Source organism: Crinia signifera, chromosome 3, assembly GCF_055691185.1.
Source record: "Crinia signifera chromosome 3, ASM5569118v1, whole genome shotgun sequence".
Lineage (NCBI taxonomy): Eukaryota > Metazoa > Chordata > Amphibia > Anura > Myobatrachidae > Crinia > Crinia signifera.
This window is the reverse complement of record NC_139219.1, coordinates 168,614,115-168,642,086: the sequence shown is the minus strand read 5'-3', so window position 1 is coordinate 168,642,086 and position 27,972 is coordinate 168,614,115. Positions and strand designations below refer to the sequence as shown.

At 43.1% G+C, this 27,972-nt stretch overlaps 1 protein-coding gene across 2 annotated transcripts in view; it reads left to right on the top strand.

Annotated features, from left to right (window-relative positions):
• Positions 1 to 27,972, top strand: part of FIG4 (FIG4 phosphoinositide 5-phosphatase) — a 330,801-nt gene that overhangs the window by 127,236 nt on the left and 175,593 nt on the right. For both annotated transcript variants that reach the window (XM_083176914.1, XM_083176913.1), the window contains exons 16-20: positions 1,783 to 1,949; positions 5,726 to 5,864; positions 14,357 to 14,415; positions 23,598 to 23,745; positions 23,859 to 23,942. In XM_083176914.1, the coding sequence (XP_083033040.1) occupies positions 1,783 to 1,949; positions 5,726 to 5,864; positions 14,357 to 14,415; positions 23,598 to 23,745; positions 23,859 to 23,942 (597 nt within the window). The remainder of the gene's footprint in view (positions 1 to 1,782; positions 1,950 to 5,725; positions 5,865 to 14,356; positions 14,416 to 23,597; positions 23,746 to 23,858; positions 23,943 to 27,972) is intronic.

Genomic DNA, 27,972 nt, shown 5'->3' with positions numbered 1-27,972 from the left:
CTATTTCAAAAGAGAGTTGCTCAGTCTTCTGCGGTTAAGAAGGGTGTTTTACACGTGCAGCCTCCTTATGTTTCCCCATGTCACCCTTGGGACTTGATTTGATTTGTTGTTCTCAAGGCTTTACCGAAGGCTCCGTTTAAGCCTTGGTTGGAGGCCTCTTTGCATTGATTGACGTGAATGTTTTTCTCCTTGCCATCGCTTTGGTTCAGAGAGTTTCGGCCCTGGCAGTTAAGGCACCTTTTCTGGTTTTCCACAAAGACAGGGAGGTATTCCTTACTCATTTGGACTATCTCCCTAAGGTGGTATCTAGGTTCCACTTAAATCCGGAGATTGTTGTCCCCGCTTTTTTGCCTTCAGGTTCTTCTTCCGAGGATTCAGATTGAGTTACTTAAGATGTTTTCTCTGTAAAATGGATTCTTTGTTTATTCTTTATAATAAATGAAAGAGAGGGGTTTCCAGTCTCTAAACAGTCCTTTGCACGATGGATCAGAATGGCTATTCATCAAGCCTTTTCTCTGGTAATCCTGTTCCAGTCTCCATTAGAGCCCATTCTACTTGCTCGGTAGCAGCATTCTGGGCGGCGGGCTGGGGTGCTTCTGTGGAGCAGATTTGCAGAGCAGCTACAGTACCTGGTCTTCTGTACATACATTTATCTGATTTTACAGTTTTGATTCTTTCGCCTCTGCTGATGCGGCATTCGGCAGAGGAGTCTGCACTCTTAGAAGTTTAACTCCTCACTGCTACCATATCCTATGGTAACAGTGATCCATCATGGCTTCAGAAAAACAGAATTAAAAGGTAAGACCATAATTCCTGTTATTTAGCTGCATCTTCTGATCTCCCCTGCAGCAGGGAAGATCAGAAGATGCAGATAAAGATTGCAAAACGATATCGAATGAGTTAGGATTATTTCAGAAGTGCAGATTGACCGTGCAAAATCTCAGGTAGTTTATCCAGCTCACCAAGCAGCATGGTGGTGATTGGTTCTTTCTTTAGGTCAGGGGTGGGGAACCTTTTTTGTGCAAAGGGCTGTTTGTATGGGGAAAAAAATCCTTCAGGGGCACGTGTAAAAAACTTTCAGTCCTTTCAGAAGCGGCTGCTTCTGAATAGGACTGACAGTCTCCTGCTGCTGAATCTTGCGAGAACTACCGACCTCTCGTGAGAATTCCAATGTACTTGACTCCCGGCAAAACCGCCGGGTGGGTGGGCGGGCGGGCCACTCAGACTGGCTACGGGGGCCGCATACGGCCCCCGGGCCTGAGGTTCCCCAACCCTGCTTTAGGTCCTGCTCCTAAATCTGTATTTGGGATTTGTGTATATTCTTTCTTTGTGTACTCCCTTTGTCTGAATTGGCGGGTGGGTTTTTGATCTGAGAACCCTTCTCGACTCCTCAGATTGGTTTCTACATTGCCCAGTCTAAAGACAGAATTGGTTCTTTCTAGATTATGTTTAATATGAAATTATTAATTCTATTTGGTTTTTCTATCCTATTCCTTTGTGTCAATGTTCTCTCTGTCACGTGTTTATAATCTTCAGTATCTCTGAAATGTTGTATTGTTGATCCAAAATTGTTCAAATTTAATTTATTCATAATCAATGCATCGCTCTCTTTGGAATGGCTAAACGATTCTAGTTTTCCATGCGTATAACTATGTTTGCCTTTCTGGTGCAATAGGGCCTGACTCATTACATACAGTAGTGTTAGCATTATGCATTTTTTAATCTAGCTTCATTTTGGAAATTCAGCCTTTGTGAAAATGATGCATTCTTTATGTTCTGCAGATTATTTGAAGAACTATATGAGGATCATGGTGACACATTGTCTCTACAATATGGTGGTTCCCAGCTTGTTCACAGAGTCAAAACTTACAGGAAGATTGCACCTTGGACCCAGCATTCTAAAGATATTATGCAGACCCTCTCTAGATACTACAGTAATGCCTTTTCAGGTAATACCCCAGTCCTCAACTGCTTTTTTATATACGAAGACTGGATATCACCTTTCATATCACCACTCTTTGTATGTGTATAGGGTATCCTCGTAAGTGAATAGATGGACAGTAAGTAGGTTGACACCAGATTATTGATGGGGTCAAATGCTCCACAGACATTTGGTCGACCTGGATTATGTTGACAGGTTTAAAAGGTCGACATGTCCAACATGCTATTGTGCAAATTGTCGACACAGAAAATTGTAGGGTAATGTTTATGCACTTGGGGTGTTAGAATTAGGCACTTGGCAGAGATATAGGGATAAGCTGTGAAAGGGTACTGTTAGAGTTAGGCAACAAGAGGAGGCTGACCTGTTGGCCTTATTGACCGAAGTTACGGTTGACCATTTAACTATAAAAGTTTTTACCATGACAAACCTATTGACTGTCAGCCTATTGACTGTATACTCAATATCTTAATCCACACTTGTGTAAATCACATACAGTATTTGATTCACACAGTAAAACATGCTGTGCATTATGCACTATATGGAAATATCATCTATTTTGTCCACTTCATAGTTTGCTTACTAAAGCAATGTCATACCTATAACCAGCAGGTGTTTTAACAATCAGGACACTGTTGCACTGGTTTTTATAGCTTAGTGTTCATTTCACAATGATGGAGTAGGAAGCAGTAGCCGATTTTACTTATAGGCTGCTGGAATGCCGCCTCCCCAGTAAAATCTGCCACGTCCATGAACTCAGCTGATCTGTGAAAGCACTGGCTTAAGGGCTATTTCACACACTCTGGCTCCTGCCAGGCGGCGAAAACCCGTACGACCATGAAGCCGTGCAGCACACACCAGTTGAATGGCCACAGCCCGTGTAAATGGACACAATAGGGCTTTTGGCCGTGCGGGTTTTCGCCGCCCGGCAGGAGCCGGAGTGTGTAAAATAGCCATAACTGTGACTGGCAGTAACTTGTTATTGTACTTGTTATTGTAAATGTATTTATTTATTATTGTTTTTTTATATAGCGCACACCTATTCCGCATCGCTTTACAGAGAATATTTGAACATGCACATCAGTCCCTGCCCCAGTGAAGCTTACAATCTATATTACCTAACATACAGGTATGCACATGGATATCATACCTGCCAGTCACCAGATAGGGCAGTCCTATTGTGAACTGTTTCCTTCCTTTTGGGACTGCCAGACCGGGCTGCAACTAGAAGAGAGCTGGCTTCCAGTAGGAAGCTTCTCCTTGCCTTTTCTGCAGTCCTACCTAGTTTATATGGGCTACAGCCAATGCAGTCTATAGAATCCAGGGTTTTGCACATGCGAATTCAAGCTGACGCTTGTGTTCATGCACCAGTCCCAGCACCTGCCAGATCCATTGCTGGGCCTGGCTGTCTTCTCGGTTCCTCCTGTCTGGGCATGGGGAGCAGAAGCCTCCCTACCCAAAACAGACCACAGCTGATGAGAAGTATGACAATTGCTGATCATACTAATACCTGCAGGTATCAGCCTCCCTACAGTAAAAAAAAAAAGTAAAATATGTAAATTCAAATTTGAATGTTAAGCACAGCTCCAATGTTGTCACTGTATTCCAGGGCATGGATAAATTGTGGGTAATTTTAACTTGAGAAGACATGGTTTGAAAAGTGGGTGTGGCTGCACTGGGCTACAGGTGTTTTAGTACTGCAGCTGAATATATTTTTACTATCCTTTTGGTTCCTCCTAGCACTTGGAGATAAGGTTAGCAGCAGCTATGGAAATTTCCTGTGGTGCTCAAAATCACTAAAGAAGTACATATCTTGCAATGGTGGTGCTCTATATGTTTGCCCAAGTATACCTATGAAAGTCCCATGCCCTGAATAAATATACATATAACAGCGATCAGAAAGTTATGCCGTTTTATGATCATTCTTGTAATGGTACTTTTTTATGTAATTTTTAAAAATGGAACTGAAAAGTGTGCTTGGTGTTAGCAGTTTTCTGTATGACGACATCATGGTGATGTCAATAGTGCGCAATATGAGAAGGTGAAAATATCTGTCATTGATTTGTTTAGTCAGCGTCTAACAGTCTGCAAGATCTGCTGTGGCAACAGCCACTTCTTTTTCAGCTGTGTGTGAAAATGTAATTCTCTCCTGCCAAGCTGTTTTTTAACATGCAAACCAGCTAAAGGTGAATATATGTTCCTTAAGTGCTTAGAATTTTATTTACCAAAATTCATATTCATGTTTACGGTAATATACTGCATTTATTGCTTTTGCATTGAAAATGTAATTGTGTTTGCTTTTAATCCTGCATTGTGTGGGCTGCTCCCAGAATATGCTTCGTCGCCATGAGCACAGCTGTGAAAATCGTCAAATAGCAATTTTGACAGATTTGCATACGGGTTTGAATCAGGCATTTAGTGCAGAATAAAATGTTAATCCAAACTTTTTTTTTGTTTGCTGTTTTCTATTGAATTACACAGAAATTAAACTCCAAAAGATAGAGACTGAAAATATTTGCATGAACTATGTTGCATGGCATAACGTATAGTAATTCCGCTGTACTAATGTTTCTCATTGGCTGTCAATTACCGTAGCAAAGCACTCACTTTAAAGTGAGTTACAAATTATTTTGCAAGCTAATTTCACTGCAACACCCTAGGGTTGCCTAGCATCTCTGATTGGCCGGGAGGGTCTGGGAATTTGGATCCCCCTAACGGCCCATCGGAAAGGTGGGCAATCCTCCCAGAAGACCCACAAATTGAGGGATTTGCCATACTAAAGGGCTTGATGTTTACATCATGCCCGCGCCCCCCCCCCCCCCTTCCCCCCCCCCCAAAAGTGATGCAGACCGAATCCTCTCCAGGCTTCTACTGGGAGTGATGGTGCGCAACAACACATATGCATAAACCGTTATGCGCATGTCCTGCTGCTTGATGATTATTATTGATTATTCGCTGGCCACTCGCACACAGCACTGCAGGCGGGCAGCGGGCAGTTGTGTCGTTGGGAGCGCCCAGCATTTCATAGGTGTTCCCATGGAAATTTGGAAATAGTGCAGGGGGTGGACAGCTGATGTCAGCTGCCCACCCGCTTTTCACACAGGACACCCGCAGACCTAAGACACCCCAGAGGTATCTTAGGTCTGTGAGGGCTGTAGAAATCATTCGATGGTTGTCGACCATCAAATTATTTCCTCCGCGCAAGCAAGCTGTGAATGGATGTTTATGCAAAACATCAAATCGCATGCCTGCGGGGGATCGCGGCGTGTGAGAGGGGGGGGGGGGGCAAGCAGCCGTGCGGGCGTCAACCAGAATAACAGAATAAGGTCCTAGGGCAACTCTCCAAATGATATTATTATACATTTTTATATGGCGCCACAAGAGTTATGCAGTACCTTCCAAATACACAACCATAAACAGTGCATACAAAAGAGTCACCTTGCAAAACATTTCAGTAAATAATATACTAGCTATGTAAACATTGTTTTACAGTATATGCAGTCAGAATACCCACAGAATTAGCCCCAGCTTATGAATCCAAAGATTTGGTGCCATGAGAAGCGGTAGTGGGGGATGATGGCAGAAGCGAGGGAGTGAAAAACACGTAAGGCTCTGCTTGTGAAAACGTACAATCTACAATTTGTAAGCCCCCACGAGATTTACTCGCTTATTTAATGGTATATTCCAATATTATAGCTGCAGTACAAATTTGCACAAACAGTGGTATTCTGTGGATGTTCTTTTTTTTTTTTTTTTAATAAGTAGAGTTTACTTTATTTTATTTAGATGCAGACAGGCAAGATGCGATCAATCTCTTTCTGGGGGTCTTCAAGCCAGCTGAAGGAAAATCTCATCTTTGGGAACTACCTACTGACTTTTATTTGCATCATAAAAATACAATGAAACTCCTTTACTCAAAGAAAAGGTAATGCTGCGCTCATTTCCTGTAATTATCATGTGAACAGTAGTATATAGTACATATACAAATTAAACTCTGGGTGTTGGTGTTGAAAAATGGGTATACTGGAGTGGGACAGAGGAGGGTCCAAATGTAATACAGTAAGTGTCTCTCACAGGATTTTTTTTATGACTTATCAGTCCTCATTTTAAAAGGGGAATGTTATTAATGTTATCGTTTTTTTTTATTTATTTTTTTTATTCCCTTTTTGAAGAGATTCCTCAGATTCTGCCATTACATTTAGAGCATTGTGTATATTCAGCCAAATGTGGACTTGCATTTGCCTTGTACTACTTTTAAAATATATGTATCCAAACTGGTATATTTATTTTTTACATGCAACTCTAGCTAGGCCACGGTTATGTCAACACACAGTTCATGAACTTTACCTACTTGAGATGCTGTAATAGAACCCATGTCCCCCTCCTTGGTTGTAATTGATTGATGAAAATGCATCTGCCTCTGCACCGCCTATACTTGCAACCATTTCCTGATCATGCACAGCACAAATATATACAAGAGAGAGTCCTCTCAATGTCAAACTGGGTGCACAGTGGGCAAAATTCCCGTGGCTGCCAATATAGTTAACTATGAAGCAGAATTATATAGTGCATACACACTGACGGATAACGTTCTCGATCACCTGTCTCTTGCTGGATAAATGCAGTCGCTGACAATATTGTCCGTCAGATTAAGGTGCATGTTCAGGCAAAAGGGGGGGTGTTAACGAACAGCGGCCGTGCACATCTTTAATGATATTGATCGTACAGACTTGACGATATACATCTCAGAGACTTCTTAATGCAGCCAACTGCAATGAAATATGCAGCTCATTTGGTACCATGAGAAATAATTTGTGTGTTCTTTTTAGTTGATTGCAGAACTACTCAGTAACTTTTAATATCCTTGTAATTAGCAATGACTGGTATATAACACAAACATCAAACAATACCATTAGCTATATGTTTAATACTGTTCCATTATTTATAATATGTGCAACATTAGAAGCCACAGCAACTGGAAATGATTTATTAGTTGACACACACAGTAGACGTTTCATGGAGTAGGCTATCTCTAGAGAATACACATTGTATTGAAGTTTTACTCAACCTCCTCAGCAGGTAGCAATTATACATTATGTTAAGGCAATTGATTTGATATCATTTGGGATTACTGCACTCTTTGGCCAGCAATCTAAAGCACACTTGTGTAATACTGAGGTTTGTTTTACCTTGGAATGCATTTGTAAAAATAAGGATTGAATTGTCTATCTATTTCTTAAATAAAAAAATGTGAGATCCAAATGCTGTACTGATAGGGTCTGCTGCTTTCACTACCTTAATTTATGAAAGTGACTTGTACCCTTATTTTTAGTCCAGATACTATGGTTGTTTTGTTTTCTCAATGTCCAAATGTGACTCCATAGACACATTGGTGCCCCTTGTCAGAAAGAGAAGCAGCCCCCCCCCCCCTATATTCAAAATAAGGAAAGTGAGCTCCAAAAATATAGGGGCTTGGCGCCGAAATCCCGACACTTTCTCCCCCCCGTGGGTGTCCACGACACCCTCGGAGGGAGAATAAATTAGTGTGCCGAGCGTAGCGAGGCACCGGGTCCGCTGCGTGGCGAGCGCAACGAGCCCACAAGGGGGGGAGATCCACGTCCCCCCCTTGTCGGGATTTCGGCGTTCGGGATTCCGGCGTCGGGATTTTGAACGCCGGGATCCCGACCGCCGGCTTTTCATGCCGAATCCACAGTAGATTCTGGTTGGCACTTGTGGGGGGACTTAAGGCTAGGCTGTGGGGTGGGGGTGTTAGCTTTATGCAGTGGGGTACAAGGGTTGTGGTTAGGCACTAGTGGGGAGGGTTAGGCTGCGGGGAGAGGCTAGGGGGGCAAGCGGAAGGTTTGGATTCTCTGCATCGGGATACAGGCATTGGTATTCTGACCACCGGCATCCCTACTGCAAGTTTAATAAAATGTAAAATCTACATAAAATATAAGGGATTACATTTTTTATATTAGCCACAGAAACACACATACAATCAATCCTCATTCCTATTATAATGTAGCACACACATCTAACAAACAATGCATCGGTGCAGCTCTGTGTCACCCACCTAAAAAACTATACTGTTTGGTGGTTTTAGAATGCACACTGAGACCTTTAACAAATGCCCTTACTCTGCTAGGTTGGCTCACACTAATCCAATGGAAGGGATCACTTCTACAGAATTATGAATCTGAAACTTAACCCCTTCAACTGTATGTGTGCATTTTTTATTACATTTAAATAACAGTGACTTTTAATGCATACTTTCTTTTAGATTGAATTTTCATTTAATACTATATTGGTTAATAAAATCAAAATGTATATCTATTTATAGACACTGCTGTTAAAATGTAATCTATGAATTAATATACCTCTCAAAAAATGTTGTCTTTAAAGAGGTTGCAAAAGGTACATTTCACACTGATTTAGGTTGGTACAGTTAAAAGTGGGATGTCTGTTTACTTACCAGAACACTTTTAGGATAGGGGGTGGTCGATGTCCTTGACATAGGTGCCAGGCAGAATTTCTTACTGAATACTTGTTTCAGCTGCTACTTGTAGTTTGTATAATTTACGGGAGCTGCTAATCCACCCACTGTCCTGCGTCACTTGTGTACCTCCTCCATCTTTGCTTTTAGCAACCACTTCACACCATTCTTCATGACATTGCCCACTTCACAGCGCCAGTAGCAGACCGCGTTAATCTTGTGACAAGCTTCCAAGTTTGTTTGTTTGTTGGGTTGCAGTGTTCTTATGTGTCTGAGAACCCAAGAGGCATGGACATACTTGCACCATGGCATGGATGAGTCTGTAATTCTTGTTGTACGAAAAAGTCACATTTCTGCCGGTACCTGTCTTCCCAGGGGCAGAAACAGCTGGGTCAGAATCGTACTCCTCCTCCTGGCTCATCTCCTCAGTACCGTCCAACATCTGTCCTACACACCTTGTGCAGCTCCTCTGCCATCTTAGTCTTTAGAATCTGCTTCATATCATTAAAATGTTTCTTGGGTACTTGTTTCCTAGAACGGCCACAATCGGGGGTAATCGTGTACCTTAACTTAAGGTACACGATTACCCCCGATGGACCCGATTTCCTTTGAAATCAGGTCCATTTTGCCGGCAAAGGCAAAATCGGGTCCATCGCGTCGGTCGGGTGCATTAACATGGCACGCGACGCGACCGACGCGATGGACCCGATTTTGCCATAGGGTTCAATGTTAAAATATTTTTAACATTGTAATCCGTGAAAAAATGGGAAATGGCCCAATATGGGCCATTTCTCATTGTATATGCCCCCCCATTGTGAACGTCACTCCACGATTGACGCCAACCCGAAACGTGGCGAGCGTAGCGGTACACGTCCTCCGACCTTTTCATTCCCCTACTATCCACGTCGGCGTGGAGTTGAGAATATAAAGTGTGGCGAGCGCAGCGAGCCACCGAGCCTGAAGCGTGGCGAGCGGACACGTATACCTGTGAAGTTATCCATGTCCCCTCGCGGGTCGCGCTACGCTCGCCACGCTTCGGGCTCGGTGGCTCGCTGCGCTCGCCACACTTTATATTCTCCCCGCCGACGTGGATAGTAGGGGTATGAAAAGGTCGGAGGACGCGTACCGCCGCCCCTCGCCACGCTTCGGGTTGGCGTCAATCGTGGGGTGCCGTTGAGGGGGTTAAAATTGGGGTCTGGGGAGAATTTTACATTGAATCCAATGTAAAATAGGGTCCCAGGGACCATATTCACATTTCAGTCAATGTAAAAATCGGGGCCATCGCGTCGGTCGCATCGCATGCGATTTGGTCGCATGCGATGCGATCGACGCGATGCGACCGACCCGATCAAAATCGGTGTGGCCGTTCTAGGAAACAAGTACCGTTTCTTGTCTTTGCCCACTTCACTGTGGCATGAGCTGCCAGCATTAACCTCATGTGTCTCCTCCTGCTCCTCAGTTCTATCCTCATTGTCATTCTGGGTGACCATCACCACCTCCTCCTTCTACTGGCTCTCCTCCTAATGTGCCTCCTCCTGCTCTTTAATACTATCCCCACTATCATGCTGGCTGACCATCAATACCTCCCCCTTCTCCCCCTGGCTCTCCTTCCTATGTTTTTTCTCCAGCTCCTCAGTACTATTCTCCTTACTATCACACTGGGTGACCATCACCTCATTTTCCCCTGGCTCTCCTCCGCACGTGTCTCCTCCAGCTGCCAAATACTATCCTCACTGTCATGCAGGGGGATATTTACCTCTGTAGCAGAGCAAAACTCACTAGCAATAACACACTACACTCATTCCCAAACCTACTGTATCAAAGGCAAAAAAGACTGAAGTGAGACTTATATAGGGGCTGTTAGTTACAACTTAAGCGACTTTTGGGTGCCAATTACTGACTTTCTTTAAACTGAGCAACTCACATTATGACACTTGCATTCCGGTTGGTCAGAGTCTTTCAGAGTTTTCCAGTGTGTAATGTCACATAAAGTGGCATGCAGGTTACATGGTGCCCTGAAATCTTGACACCTTCAAACGGTTTATGGTTTGAGGACAGGGTATAGTTTGTCACTTTTTGGTGCACCCAGAGAGAAAACATCACTTTAAAATATACCTTTTATTGGGTCTATATTAAAAAACTTTTTTCAATTTCAAACAGATGCCGTCCATTTAAACCTGGCAGCCTTAAACGTTTTAAAATGGAAAAAAATGGCATTATACCGTTTTAAAAGTGCGAAAGGGGTATTAGGCAATTGCAACAGTGTTTAAAACATCAAAAAACGACACACACACACACAAGTGGAGAAAGACTTCATATTATTGTCATCTTTAATATAAACTTATCTCTGGGCCACAGCAATCCAGCATTCAACAAGTAAAATCTCACTTTTAAATCCGACTGAAAAAACTGACACCGTGACACCCATGTATATGCTTTGGATACCAAATACAGACCGGATTAACAGGTCTGTAGGATCCACCTATATAGAGACACAGATCTGATCCTTGATATAAAAACTTTAATTGATATGTATACTTTGTCTCCCACATATAGAATTTTGAGGCAATCCAGCCCATATTAATAAAGGGATAGACACATAGTAGCACACACTGCTCTCATGAGAAAGTAGAAACAAATTAGATAGCGCATGAAGGCACCGCACATGCATTTTTTATATTGCACTTATTCACTTTGTCTTTGTTCTATGTTAAATGTAGTTTGCTATATTTCGCAGTTTTTAATATAGACCTAATAAAAGTTATATTTTAAAGTGTCGTTTTCTCTCTTGGTGCACCACAACGTGACAAACTATACCCTGTCCTCAAACCATAATCAATTATTGTTGTCCGTGGTAGCGCACACCCCTGCATTTCTATCTATATCTATGATCCATATCTAGCAGGGGGCCTACAGTTTCAAAAGAACATTTAAACTCTTACATGTCTTGTGCGATTGACCCCCAAAAACCCCATTTGTCACCTTCAAACTGTGCAAAGTCATTCCCACAACTGAACTCACACCCTATTACATTCAGCTCTTGGTTTGTGTTTGTGCTAGTTATTTTTATGCAGATGACACCAAAATGTGTGCTAATCTCAGCTTTGTTTCTTGTGTAGTATTCTCTGATATTTAGGTATAGTGCAACCTGTTCTAGTATGTCATGAAGATGACTTTGCTATTTAGTGTACGTTCTCTTTGTTCCCAGCTTTCTATTATTTTGATTTTTCTACTCAACTGAACGGTGCCTTAAACTAATAATAATTGATGGTCTCCGTTTTTCTGTGGCTTTTAGTGCACACACTACCATCAGTTTCAGACTATTCAATCAGACTGTAGAACAGAAGGTTACATGGGATCTTTGTACTAGACAGATAGCACTGCGCTCACAGGTTTTTCTGATATCATATTCACAGTTTTGTCACATAATTCAGTAACTGTGAGCAATCATTTTGTTATTGTTCTTTGTTGTGACTGTGTTGAGAGTTTAATGGTAGTTGGTTTTATATTCCCTGCAAAATGCAGACAGATTCTTTGTGATATAATAGCACAGTGAAATGACAGGTGCTGTAAAGTCCAGGTTACTGTTTGCATAATGATAGCTGGGGCAAAGATGAACAAAACTGATAATGCCAAAAGTTATTAATAGAAAAATGTTAGATATTATAGAGTTCTATCCATTTAGTTATTACAGTATGTCATTTAGAGCCTAATTCAGAAGTGGGCGCAGTATTGATGGCGGACGATGTCTGCGCATGCGGTTTTCCAACAGCTTTCACAGATAAAAATGGGATGCAGGGAGAAAGATTTTTCGGTGGGCAATCCTGGGAAGTAACTGGTGGGTGAGCTAGTGAGACGCAGGTGTGTCGCAGCCAGCAGTGAGTAGCGTCAGGCATTCTGAGAAACAATAGGAAGTGTGTGCACAAGAAGCATATTACAGCCACATATGGTGGACATCACTATACAATATCTAGCAACTTCTGCATTAGCATAAATATGCAGTAGCACTGTGTGCACAGAAGAACTCACGTTTACAGCATCGTTCTCCTCTGAATCAGCCCCCTAGTCTGGTTTACAAATATCAAAAGTAACATTGGTGGCCATTATACAATTGATGTCTAAGGTGAATGTTATGTCATTTTTCCGTTTTGTCCCTTAATTTGCACCAAATAACCTGCATCATTAACGATATTGAGTGTACACATAACTATATAACAGAAAGGACAAAATTAGCTTTAGTTATCTAAGATGCAAACTTAGAAAAGGTAGAAGATTCGAGGAAAAGTACAGAGTCCTGGTTAAATAGGCAAAAGTCTAGTCCAAAATGAGTGACCCATGCTATGCAGCCTTATGCTTAATTTGTGACTTTAGTCAAGTTCATTTGCTACAAAAAGTTAACAAATCCTAAATACATAGCACATTGTGTGTTTGGGCATGTCGCTGAAGTGTGTGTGTGTGTGTACAGATTTAAGATCTATGTTTCAAAAATGGTTTGGATTTATAGTCCGGAGTAGGTTTTTTTGGGGGGCCTCTCCGGGCTATAGTGCCTGGCGCTTGGTAATAAAAATAATTAACTAATAAACAGCTGCAGCAAACACCTTAATGAGTCTGCCCAGACTCACAATGAACAAAATACAATACAAAGAAACCCCTGAGACAGGGGAAAAGGTGTAATGCGCTGCTGATTAATTTGTAGCAATTTTAAAAAATGGTAATGAATGAGATTATACTTAGGCTGTGATAAATTGAATGATGGACACACTGTTTAGTTTAGTAAAGTTTATAGGAAAATATAGAAATATTTAAAACATATGACATTACATATACAATACATTTAATTACATTTAATAAAATAATCAATTAAACTGCTGAACTGGGATCCCAATTTCTTAATAAGATTTTTGCAATACTTTTGGAAATATATTCCAATTGGAGTCCGTTAATTAAGACAATGGAAGGAGGACAATAATGTATTAGTCCGGCTCAGAACTATATTGTATACCGACTCAGTAAATGGTGCATTTCTATTGTGTGCCCACACACTCAGATGTAATGCTCACCCTTTTGCAGCGGTAATCCTTGTGAACATATGTCGGTTGTTTGGTAGCAAAGAAGCTTATCTCCACCTTTGTTAATAGCCTGCTTCAGCGGTGATGTAATTCACGCGGTCCGGTCCGTGTGTAGTCAGTGACGGAGTCACCGTCCTGACCACAGCGGCACTCTGAAATCTCAGCGGCAGATTAAATGACTGTGTTCAACAGGGGGCTGGATTAAAGGTCCAAGCTGCAGAGTGAGAAGGGTCGGGTGGTAATAGAGCTGATGGCCGGCAGCGTTAGATGTAAGACGCTGCACTTCAGCTTTGTAGTAAGTCTGAGGCGGGCTTCCAGTCAGCAGCATGCAATGAAACCACGTAAACGCGTTTCGTACCCGGAGTCAGCTGGGAACTTTCTCAAGACGAATCATGTTTCAAAAATGTAATGTTTTTGTTTAAGTACTGCATTATTTTACAAATGGCTGCCACAAAGTGATAGGCATTATGGGGGTTATTTTGGTTCACTCTTTCTGACAAAATCCTTCTTAGATGGACAAAACCATGTGCACTGTAGGTGGGGCAGATGTAATTTGTGCAGAGAGTTAGATTTGGGTGGGGTTTTACTTAAAAGTGAAATCGATATTGCAGTGTAAAAATAAAGCAGCCAGTATTTACCCTGCACAGAAACAAAATAACTTGCCCAAATCTAATTCTCTCTGCACATTTTACATCTGCCCCCCTGCAGCAGCGCACATGGTTTTGTCCATCTAAGAAGGATTTTGTCAGACAGAGTGAACTAGAATAACCCCCTATGTTCCTAATAACCTTGTATTGCAAAAGTTAGTTATATATTCTCTCTAATAAGCCTCAAAAAACTGTTCCTGTTTTCCAGTTATACATTTTGGTGGACACCAGGGGTCCTGGAGCATTTGCCATTGCCACTTGATGAAGGTAATATTTAAATTATTGGCCTTTTATGTTTCTGGAATTATGTATTCATTTATATATATGCTTTGGGGAACACACCCCTACCTCAAATAATATTTTAAGTAGCCTACAATTACAAATATTTTTCTCTTCAAAAATAGCCTCTAGTTAAGAGTCCAGTTTAATACCAGAAGAGAGAGGCTGCATTGGTACAAGAAGACAAGACATGTCTCTGGGTTCAGTGCAAGAGAAGCCACATGATAAACTTTAATTTCTGCAGTCATCAGGTTGCTTTTCTTCTTGCAACAGGGACTGGAAGAGGGCCCACATCTTGCCTCTTTAAGGTCAAGATCTTGTGGCTATCTGTTTACATCCAGAAAATTGGGATTGAACCCAAATGTCCAGGCATTTTTTCAGGGACTTCTACAATGTTTTCCCTTTTGAAGCACTGTGTTAAAAGTGTAGTAGTTCATGAATGATTAGTTCAAAATGAACTAATCTCCAAAGTGAACTAAGTTAAATCGTTCAGTTCACTGCTCTTGCAAAGATTAGTTCATTTAGTTCACCAGGAAGTAAAGCAAGTGGGAGGTGTCACACACACACAGACAGACAGAGCCCAGCCCAGCAGCTCCATAAGGCTCATTTACTGGATCTTTACTTCCTGATTCTACAGTTAAAAGTACAACACAGTCCAGCAAATACAGATCAATTAAAATAAAAATATGCACTGCCCAGCCAAAGTCTATTTGTGGTGTGTCTGTGAGTGAGAGTGTGTGGTCATGCTGCTCACCTTTTTGTGATACTATCACTATACTATTAGTCCAGATGTCCAAACATTTGCTGCTGCTTCTAGTACTGGGTCCTGAGCATACTGCTGTGCTATATCTTCTGCTGGGACCTGTGTAGGTGCTTCTGCAGCAGCCCTGTAATACCCCTTTTACACCGCTGCAAAATCCTGGGTCAGCGCCTGTGTAAATGGGTCACACTGTGTCCCTTTACACAGGACTTCTGTTGAACGCGGATAGGACCTGGGTAGATGGGTACGCCGGGTCATCCGACCCGGCTCCCGTTTACATCAATGGGGGGAATCCCAACCTGTGGATCGTAGCGTCCGCAGGTTGGATGGGGGCACACACAGCCTCCTCTGCTGTAATCCGCAGACAGCAGCGGCAGCGGATGGATGCCTGTGGGCGTGCAGGAGGAGTAGCCGCCGCCGGTGTAAAAGGGACCAAACGCTGGGGTGCACATGGGGGGAGAAGCTGGGTCCAAAATCCAGGATGCGACCCAGGTTTTTGGTGTAAAAGGGAATATTATTCAGCTGTCATGCAGAGTGCAGACATTGCCAGACATGCAATACACAGGAGGCAGTAAATCTCAGCTGCCACAGATGGCAGTGCTGAGCTCAGACATGGGGCAGTATTCAATGAGTAATCTCGCCGTGTGCAGCGAATCCTGTTTAGGATTCGCTGCACACTCGCTGTGTTTTGGAGGGCTGGCTGCCACTCGCTCTCTCCGTATTCAATGTTGGAGCGTCTGCGGCAGGGAGCCGTGGGACGGTGTCAGGCAGGGAGATTGAAGTCTCCCTGCCTACCCCAGAACGTATGTGGGGGGGAGGTGGACTCCCCGGGACCCAGGCAACACAAGCTGCCCCCCCCCCCCAGAGCCAGCAGGGGACCGGGTATATTCACTGCTCCCGATCATGCATATGTAATGATCGGGTAAAGTGAATATATGAATATCTAAGCGGCTCGGCTCCCGGCCCCCTGCTGGCAGCTCTGTGTAAAAAAAAAAATATATATATATATATATATTTTTTTTAATTAAAATATATATTCATGTGCTATAAGCACATGAATAAAAATAGCATGCCCCTTCACAGAATAAAATTCCTGATTTTTGGACACCAAAATTAAAACAAAAAAACTTTTATTTAAAAAGTTCACATTCCACTTCTCCATGAAAAGATGGAGAATTGCTACACGGAGAGACACGGCGAAAATCACTCAGAAAGACGGCGAGAAGTGCACATTGAATAGGGTTGCTCGCTTTTTGAGAGCAAAAGTCTCCATCCAAGGCGAGAAAAGCACAAACTCGCCATAAAACAAGGCAAATTTTTCACATTGAATACTGCCCATGGTGTGGACTCTGCAGAGCTAAATGAACTACATTGTCGTGGTGACTCACGAGTCCTGCAAATAGTTCTGTAGTTCAGTTAGTTCACAGATTCATACAGATACCTGAAGTAATCCCTGGCTCATACAGCCCTATGAGACAGTAGTACATTACCTCTGAGCTACCATGTGTGGCACTGCTGTGCTCAGGCATATGAATTGTATGTATGAAGCAGAACTAGGTTGCCTGCTTTCCTTCCCCCAGAATATTAGGTCACAAGCTACACTCCCAATCAACCAAAGAAACTAGTGCTGGGTGCTGTATGTTACATACTGTAGCTCTGTTTACTCCACAAGACAAAGATGGATATGTATGAACCTTCATGATACATAAAGTGGAGCAGTTGTCCCTAGCAACCAATCGGCTTCTGTCACATTTTAGACTGTGCAAGATAAATGACAGAAGCTGACTGGTTACTTTGCAAACTCTCTACTTTATCTCTCTCTAAGGTCTGTTACTGGGGCAAAGGGACAGGTTTTTCTTCTAATTACTGTATTTTAAAAGCAGAAAAAGTGACTAATTAAATTACTCTGAATTTGGGTATTTTACTTGCATATTATGGAAGTTAAATTAGTAACCACAATGGGATTAATATTGCATATTATTGCAAAGACAAACAATAAACATGTCACTATAAGGTTGCTGGATAAATTACTGCGTTTCTAAAATATAAAATAATCTGATTTATTAAACATATATGATCATTCTAACAAGACTATAACTCCTACAATGAGCTAGTATTACAAATGCCTGCTCTGTGTGTAATAATTTAGACTAGTTCTTCTAGTTCCATTCACTTCCACTCGTAAGTGTTGTGGCTATTTCAAATTGAGAGGAGAGGTACTCATAAATGACAGAATTGAGCGGCGGCGGTACGCGTCCTCCGACCTTTTCATACCCCCACTATCCACATCGGCGTGGAGTTGATTTTATTCAGTGTGGCAAGCGCAGCAAGCCACCGAGCCTGAAGCGTGGTGAGCCCCTCGAGGGGACGCGGAATACATGTAAAGTAATTAGGGTGTAACCCATTAGGGTGCTTATACAATAAAAAATCGCATTGCATCGTATGCAGATATATGGCATGCGATGCGATGGCATAAGATGCCATAAGTTGAAAAAATTGGGCACCGTGCTAGCAAACAAGTACGAAACACCTTTCTTATCAATTACCTAGCTCCCCACAGGTGATGGCAATCATACATTACCAGGGAAGTCCAGGAACAGAGCATTTTCTTCCTGAAGGAGAGGGTCAGGTAGGAAACCCTGATAAATGAAAGCCTAATCAAGGGGTACGGGAGAGTATGAACCAGATTTCCCATCACTACAAAAGTGACTTAGCCTGAAAGACTCTCCTTGCCTTATTAATAATGAGTAGTTCAATAGGTTAACGAGCATTCAAAGCTGGAGAAAAAGGAGTGGTTGTGAGAGGTGCGCTACTATCAGGCAGCTGGTACTGGGGTTGTCAGCCCCAAATATATTGGAAAAAGCCAAGAGAACTGTACCAGCGCCGGCTGAATATAGTACAAAAAATGGTACTTGTGTAGTTTCACGGCGCCACTTACGTAGTCAGCGTTGTGTCCCGGTCAGCATTAGCGTGGTGTTCCCATAGCTTACTGTCAGCTTGTGTCTGCGACAGTGTGTATGTTCGCGCCTAACCGGAGCTTACGCAGTTAGCGTAGTCAGTCAGCATTGTGTCAGCGCTTATTACATTGTGTGGGAACCGTTGACCATTTTTAACCTGTCTGACATGACAGGTGTGAATGTGTTGCTGAAACACTCCCACTATCCGCGTCAGCCCAAAGCGTGGCAAGCAGACTCGGTACGTGTCCTTCCCGACCTTTTCATACCCCCACTATACATGTCGGTGGGGAGATGATTTATAAAGTGTGGTGAGCGCAGCGAGCCCCACGAGCAGACGTGGAAATCAAGCCTGAAACGTGGCGAGTGCAGCGAGCCCTGCAGATTACTTTACGTGTATTCCAAGGCCCCTGCCACGCTTCGGGCTATTTTTCTGCGTGTGCTCACCACACTTTATAAAATCAATGCTGCGCTGACGTGGATAGTGAGGGTATGAACCGGTCAGGAGGACGCATACCACGTCCCTTTGCCACGCTTTGGGCTGCCGTGGATAGTGGGGTTTTTAAATAGAGGCATTTGCCCAGTATGTAACATGGAGCACTGGCAAATGCATCCTTTATTGTGCATGAGCCGCACTTGCGCCCGCACCCCCCCTTTTTGCACGAGACACACTCGCCACCGAACTCCTAACCCTGACTGTCTCCCTGAAGCGGACACGGGCAGGGTTGCCATACCCTGCCACACAAATTACTGAGACACACTTTCGTATGAGACGCTCGTGCGTCCTAGGGAGATGGAGCGCCTCTCCACTGGCGTCCGCCGAGGATCTGGTGGTTACCGCCGCTGTATGAGAGGTGCTCACGAGGCTTGCCCGGGATGCTGGGGACAGCGCTGGAGCTCGCAGGGATAGTACAGTGACTACGCTGCCTGACAGGGACACCACGCTGACTACGCAGGGCTGCCGCGGGGACACTACGCTAGGCTGCCATTGACTTACTACACAAGTACCCAAAAAATATATAAGATGAACGTTTTCTTCTATAATATAAAAGATTTAATGGTACTTGTTTCCTAGCACGGCCACAATCTTATGGATCGTGTACCTTTAAGTTAAGGTACACGATCCACACGATGGACCCGATTTCCTTTGAAATCAGGTCCATTTTGCCGGCTAGGACACAATATCGGGGGCATCGCGTCGGTCGGGACCATTAACAATGGTCCCGACGCGACCGACGCGATGCCCCCGATTTTTCCATAGGCTTCAATGTTAACATTGAAATCGTGTCGGAAAAGGTAAAATATCGGGGGCATCGCGTCGGTCGGGACCATTAACATTGGTCCCGACGCGATGCCCCCGATTTTTTTATAGGCTTCAATGTTAAAATATTTTTTAACATTGAAATCGTGAGAAAATGTGAAAAATGTGAAATGGGCCAATATGACCCATTTCACATTATAGATGTCCCCGTCGTCACCCCACGATAGACGCCAACCCGAAGCGTGGCGAGCGCAGCGAGCCCGCGAGGGGCGGCGGTGCGCGTCTTCCGACCTTTTCATTCCCCTACTATCCACTAGGGCGTGGAGTGAGAATAGAATAGTGTGGCGAGCGCAGCGAGCCACCGAGCCCGAAGCGTGGCGAGCACAGCGAGCCCCGCGAGGGGACACGGATACCTTCACAGGTATACCTTCACAGGTAAACGCGTCCCTTCGCGTGCTTCACAGGTATCCGCGTCCCCTCGCGGGGCTCGCTGCGCTCGCCACGCTTCGGGCTCGGTGGCTCGCTGCGCTCGCCACACTATTCTATTCTCACTCCACGCCCTAGTGGATAGTAGGGGAATGAAAAGGTCGGAGGACGCGCACCGCCGCCCCTCGCGGGCTCGCTGCGCTCGCCACGCTTCGGGTTCGCGTCTATCGTGGGGTGGGGTTTACGTCGTTAAATTTGGGGGTCTAGGGAATATTTTACATTGAATCCAATGTAAAATCGGGTCCCAGGGACCCAATTTACATTTTATTCAATCAAAAAATCGGGTCTTAAATCGGGTCGGTCGCGTCGATCGCATCGCATGCGACCAAATCGCATGCGATGCGATCGACCCGATTTTTCCGACACGACCACCCCGATGTAAATCAGTGTGGCCGTGCTAGGAAACAAGTACCGATTTAATTATACAAAATAATAATTATAATAAAAATGAATAACACTACATTATAACAATGAATATCTAAAATATATGGACTTTCATAAATAAAAATAAATTCATATAAATGAGATACTCATACACATAACCACTGGATATATAAAGGTATGGTGAGGGATTAGGGCTTTCTCAAGTATCAAATAAGCGACATGATCTTTTACCAGGTAACCGACATAGTCCCTTTGGAGGGGGTAGGATATAGTTGTAGTAGCTTCACATAGGGTAGATACTGTAGATGGTAAACCTGGATGAACCTTCAGTTCTGTCGTTGCCTTTGGATCAGCTTTCGGAAATGGTGGTGCAAATAGTTGGAGATGGCAAAGTCAAAGTGTATATTGGTCCAGTGGAAATTGAATAGATATTGGCTCAACGTATTTCTCCGGGGTCAATCACCCAGCTTCATCAGGAGCAGTATGCAGCAGTGCTACCACTGCCCGTTTATGTGAGCCGGCACAGGGTAATAATTGGGGATAGCAGTAGTATGCTACTCATTATTTATTCAGTTGGAAGGCAGCTGTGGTGCTAGGTAAGCATGCTCCTGCTAACAATAGCAAATTTTGGGGCTGCACTATGCCCCTATGTGTACACCACAATACTTAGCTTCTAACAGCATGGACATTTGAGGACACTTCTGTATGTTATAATTAAAGGGGGAAAAATGGGAAATTTGTGCTTAAATGTATCCGATTCCATTAAGTTCACTGAACAACCTTGTCTGTACACCATTTTAATTCCATTCAATTTCTCTTCCTTTTGTGGTTTTTTTTTTTTACGATTTGTGCAGTGTTTCTCAATTCCCTGTATTCTGTGAATTTGGCTTTAGAACCATCCATTTGGATATAGAAAACAGCCTGAGTTAAGTTGTAGTTCTAAAAGTGACCAGGCTCCTCCCACCATATACCCAGTTTTTCTCCATGAGAAAAGTATTTATCATTAAGTATAAAAGTCTAAACCTGTGGGATTTATTTGCCCTGCATTTTCCCAATATTTTTCTATTACAGCATGGTGCTTTATCTGAAGATGACTGGCATATATTTAAGGCCCATACACACTGGGCGACTTTGAGCTGAAAGTCGCCCAGTGTGTATGGCCCGGCGATGAGTGGTGAGTGCTGCTGCGCACTCCTGCAACATCGCCGGGAAAGCCGTTCTTCTGCTGGCTATACCAGCAGATGAGCGGCTTTCAGGACGATCATTATTAAACTTGCACTAGACAGAAAAGTATTTTTATAAAAAAAAGTGTACAGATTCAATCAAAATATGATTTATTTATTAAAACTAAGTGTATGTACAAGGGTGGATCAATAAATACCTGTGTTTAAAGACCGGTGGCGTTGCTGAGGAAAATTGGTATTACTATCGTGTCATCTTTTGAACAATGCCATCCCAAATTTCAGATTGATTCATAGGTTAGTTTTTTTCCCCCACGACAATCTGCCTGCTCCCTCATTTGGAATTGTTGCAGCCAAATTGCATGAATTGCGCAATTACTTGTTGCCGCATCCACCATACTCACACAACTTGGCTCACTGCAACTTATTTTTGTTCCCTAGCTTGAAAACGTGACTTGTGTAAAAAAAAAAAAAAAACAATTCATAGTGCAATTCATAGCCTCCCCTGTCATTAATGAGTTCAATAATACAACAAAGATACTTGTGACACGTATTCGGTTTTATAAGCATCTTCTTTATATTAATCTAATAATTAAACATTTTTTTAGTGTTTAAATTGATTTTGGAGGCACCAAAAGCGGTGCCTACTGCTGCCTATAACAAATATCTTGAAGCAGGGGGCAGGCAGGAGGGTAGGGACAAGCAGTCAAGCTCTCCGGGGCAAGCTCTCCAGCCAAAAAAACCTTCTGTCACCTGTGCTGGTGCGGGAGCATGGCCCGCTGATTTGCTGTGGTGAAGGGGGGTGCCGGATCCTGGCCGGTTGCTTTAATTGCCATTGACCTCACCACACGCAGTGAATTAAGTTATCAATATCTTCAATTTGGCCATATCTTCAATTTCAAGGGGTTAAAATACTTGTTCATAAACCAGATTTATGTTCATATGTATCTGTTAGCTCCATATTCCATGAAGCATTGATCAGACTTACTAGCAAGGTTAGGTAGGGTCACAATACATCCTCCAAATGTATGATGTAATTTTACCTTCCTGGTTGCAGGTACTGTATTTAATATTGTGCTGTTTTGTAGTAGGAACATGTATTGTGCTTGAGGGAAGAATTAAGAACTATGGATGAAAAGGCCAATAAAGATAAAATTATCATCTTAGTTAAATAAAAAAGATAGCTTTTAAAAAGTTATGTTTGGATACATCAGTTACTATTAAACAAGACACAGGTAGTAGAATACAGTCGTTATATTAACAACGTTATATTTCCTAATAGAGTCAAATAGATAGCTAGTTAATAATTATTTAGATAAACATACAACCACGCTGAGATATTTGAGGTGATATTAGATGGAGCATATGTGAAATGGTGAAAAAGTTATATAAAAAGCTATGCATTAATTTATTTTTCACATTATCCAGTGGTACCAACCCTTTAAAAAAAAAAATCTTCAGGCAAACCTTCAGTATAATATCAGGGGTAGATTCTATGACAAATTCTGCTAAAGCAAAAAACATGGGAAAAAAATGTCTTACTGGCGTACTCTTAATCCTGAAAATGGATGTAAAAATATAAGTTTTATTATCTAATAACTTGTGCAGACTCTGTTCCTTGACAGGGCGGCGGGGAGCTGCTCATTAGATATTCACTGTGCCTGGTCCCGCTCATTACATATGCACGAGCGGGACAAGTGCAGCACTCCCTCCACCGCCTCCCCTACCAGCACTCCCAGGGCAGCAACTGCTGCTGTCTGTGTCCCCGCCAGTCCTCCTTCTCCCCCACACATTTTGGTGCAGGCAGGGAGGCTTTCATCTCCCTGCCTTCTACTGTCCCCCCATCTCTTTGCGGCATTCACCGGGGAGGTTAAAATTCACCGTCGGGCAGCGAGCCCCTGACGCGTTGAATAGGGGGATAGGAGGGCTGGCAGCGAATGCTCCAGCCCTCAGGAACCCGGAGAATGTGCAGTGAATCCTAAACCGGATTCGCTGCACATTGTGAAAAATTTCATTGAATACCTGCCTATCTGTTAAGCACTTTGAGACCTATTGGAGAAAGAGTGCTATATAAATAAAATTATTATTATTATGGGTCTGTGATGTTGTGTACTGTATTACATCCCAGTATTTCTTTTCAACAGCACCCTGTGCTGAAAACCGAAAGAAAATGGTAATAAAGAAGTTGAAAAAATGCGACGAAGAGATCAATATTTACAATGAGTTTTTCCGGCCCTATGAATTAATCAGCTTTGATGACACATTCTGTTTGTCTATGACAAATTCAGCAAGGTACTTCAAAATATCGGACAAATACTTTCATTTATGCAAATAAGGGCAATTTTTCAATGATAAATAAGTCAATAACAATAAGGTATTTTTACTTACTCTTTTCTCTCCCACAGAGACTTTATGCCAAAAAATGTTGGCATTGATCCAAGCCCATTTACTGTACGTAAACCAGAGGAAACCGGAAAGTCTGTTCTAGGGTAAGGCTGGCATTTATACTATTGATATTATGCAAAACGTTCAATTCAATTTTGTTGGTTTTTGCACTAAATTTAAAGGGGATACAGGGATTTTGTCTAAAGCTTGTTGGTCGACAAGCATTGGGTCGACACCGTTAGGTTGACATGGTTCTATGTCAACATGGGTTTATGTCGACACAATCATTAGGTCGATAGTGTCTAGGTCGACAGTCAAAAGGTCGACATGGTGGTATTTCAAGCCCTACCATCTACTAGGGCGTGGTGGGAGAATAAAATAGTGTGCCGAGCGCAGCGAGCGAGCGATGCGAGGGGATGCGGTGCACTGGAAACTGTGTCCATGTCGACTGTGTCGACATTCGGGTAAAAAAAAACTGTGAAAAAGCCCATGTCGACCTTTTGACCTAATGCTTGTGTCGACCTTGACCCATGTCGACCTTGTCCAAAGTCGACCTAGAACATGTCGACATTTCCCCATGATGACCTAACAGTGTCAACCTAATGCTTGTCGACCAGTATGCTGTAGACCAAACGATCCCAACTCATTGGCCGCACCAAAGTGTCACCAGCCAATGAGTGAAACAAAATTGTCGGCTTCTGCTCAGAGGCAGGAGCCCGGTACTACACTGTAACATTAAGTGCAGCATCTGGCTGCTGTCAGTATGTGGGAGCTGGCACTTGCAGCCACAGCACTCCCCTGGGTCAGTCCGCGCCTCCCGATCCCCTGGGTGCCAAAAACAAGGTCAGGTCACCTGACCATGCCTCCTCTCAATGATATCATGCCCTTTGGCGCACCAGGTGTCGTAGAGTCTAGATATGCCTCTGGTCATTGTAGTGCGCAAGTGCGAGCCCAAATAGCAACAAATCCAGTGTCTATTCTGATCTCTGGTCCTTCACTATTTGATTGACAGGAAGGCCCCCATTTTCTGGAAGTGTCAGGAAAAGCACAGGGGCTTACAAGTGTTTTCAGGGCCTTGATCAGCCTGTTTCTATCGCACAGTTAGAGTAGGTTCTGGGTTACGCACAGACTGGAAAAATCATTCGATGCTGACTGAGTTGCGAATGGATTTGCAGCTAGAAGCCAAGTGTGATTTTCTCAAGCCATTCGCATCCTTGCATAGGGCAGGATTTCACTCTGGTCAGTGACTATCTGATCTCCGGGCTCTGCTAAATCACCCAGCAGCGATCAGGTCTGAATAACCCTTATGGTTTGGTATGTTTGCTAAAACACTGATTAAATATAGAACTTACAAATAAACACTTTGCCAAGGGAGTCCATTAACACATCCTTAAATACGGTTTTATTTGTTTAGAAATGTCTGTAGTTTTCATAAAGTAAAGGCCCATACACACTGGGCGACTTTGAGCTGAAAGTTGCTCAAAACAGCAGGTTTGAGCAGCTTTTAGCTCAAAGCCGCCCAGTGTGTATGGCCAGGTGGTGAGCGCTGCTGCTGCGTGCTCCCGCAAAATCGCCGGGAAAGCCGTTCATCTGCTGGTAATACCAGTAGATGAGCGCCTTTCAGGATGGCTTTGCATAGCGCTCCGCTCCGCTATGCAATGCCGTCCTCCCCCCTCCGTCGGCGCTGGGCAGGGGGAAAGCCGCTCAGTTTGTATGCACCGTGCGGCTTTCCCCGCAGCGATGAACGCCATCATCGCTGTCCATACACGCTGGCCATAGTCACCCAGTGTGTATGGACCTTTATGCTGTGGCTTTCTTTTTAGTGCTTATTAGAGAGACATTGAATTTATATTCATTTGGCTTAGCTTCTGCATACAGTATCTCTAGGCTCATGTTCTCATTGCCAGAATCGCCAGGGAATTGATCTTCATCTGAGCAGATTTTCTATTGCCACCTCTGTGCCAGTCATTATCTCTTATCTTTTCAATTACTTCTTCATCAGGAGCGTCACTGTGGTTTAGTATGCTGTAGCTACACACACAAATTTTGTGTTTTAGAAGGTTTTTATTTTTTCAATTTCTTTGTCTATAGTGATTACTATACAGTGTAAAATGTTTTATTGTGGCATCAGATGAAATAGTCCAGTTACTGTGTTTGCTTATTACAAAACTACTGCCATAAATAATGCATATATTAGTGTATGCATTTTTAAAATAATGTATGTGGTGATTTTAAGACATTACTTTTAGGTATGAATACAGCAGTGTTTGCAAATTGCAATTAATGACTTGAAAACTACAAAAAAAATAGGGTACTTGTGTATTTGCAGGACGCCCAATTTACGTACGTAGGGCACTGACACGCTTCGGGGTGACTTTGATAGTGGGGGTGTGCTAAATCCCATTGCATCACATAGAAATGTGCACTGGGGGTGTTTTGCTAAATTGCATTGTGTGATGCGATCGGCGGTCAGGGTGCAGTGAATAAATTAACTAGTGAGATCGCATCACATCGCACGGCACGAAAAAGTGCCATGCAATGCGATTTCACTACGCAGAATAGCCCACTAAGCAAATAGCTTAGTGGGCGCCCTGCAAATACACAAGTACCAAAAATAGTTACCTGCCTGTGGTGTTGGTGAACAGACAATCTAAAAAACCTTGTAGTGCAAAGCAACTGCAGCATTCTAAATACATTTGTGACGTCAAATTATGGTCATTGCATGCATACTGTATTCCTTTAAGGGTGTGGATAAGTGGATTGACAGTGTTATGGTCAACAGTTATAAAGGCAACACCAAATGGTTGACCAGAAAAAATGGTCAACAGGTGCCAAAGGATGACGGATAGAAAGTCAAAAGGGTCAAAGTCCAAATGGTAGACATTCTTGTATATTTCATGCTATGCATCCACCACCAGTACAAACGTGTAGGCTTGAATTGCTTGCCATGCTTTGGGCAATGTTATTCGCTTTGCTTCACTTCTATCTATAGGTTACTGTTTCCACAAGTTGTCCACATGGATAGTAAATAAATCAAATGTTGTAACAAAAATCCCAAAACATGTGTTGGCCATTTATGTGTTGACAATTGTCAGGTCAACCTTTTGTACCTGCAAACTTTAAACACTGTCGACTTTTTGTACTCGCCGACCTAATTAACTGTGAAGCAATACATTATCGTTATATTGTCCAGGTACCATACATATATTTTGGATAAGAATTTTTAGCAGGCTAAGCCTTTATCCGAATCTCTATTGTCAGTGGACCTGATAGTTTCCTCCTTCTTTCGAAATAACTAGCAGGTGCACATGTGTTTTCTACAGTACAGTATGTCTATGTTACAAATAGTGGGCCTGATTCAGAGCTGAACACAAATCGACCTAAACTATGATATTTTGCACTGCACATTTGTCCATCTTTATAGTCTTTTCAAAACCAGCTGCATGTCGGTGACAACAAGGCATTAGCAATTTGCGTAACCTCGCCGTGAGCATGGAGATTGAATTGTGGACTATTCCAAAGTGATCAAAGATCTGTTGTTATGTAACATAGCAACAAACTGCATCAGCACTGTACCATTTATTAGCAACAGCAACCTAATTACCATAAGAAGTAATCAAATAATTATATTGGGTACTTATGTAGTATCTGGGCTGCCGATTTTTTGATTGTATGCCTTAAGTTAAGGCATACAATCAGATGCGATGCGATGCGATATCGCATCGCATCGCATCCGATATCGGATGCGATATCGGATGCGATGACCCGATTTTTCCATAGGAATCAATGTTAAAATGGACTGAGTCCATTTTAACATGGAATTCAATGGGAAAAATGGGTCCTTTTCATACCCCTACTATCCAAGTGGGCATGGAGTTGGATATAAACCTGTGGCGAGCGTAGCGAGCCACCGAGCCCGAAGCGTGGCGAGCGAAGCGAGCCCCGCGAGGGGACGGTATTCGTCCCCTCGCGGGGCTCGCTTCGCTCGCCACGCTTCGGGCTCGGTGGCTCGCTACGCTCGCCACAGGTTTATATCCAACTCCATGCCCACTTGGATAGTAGGGGTATGAAAAGGACCCATTTTTCCCATTGAATTCCATGTTAAAATGGACTCAGTCCATTTTAACATTGATT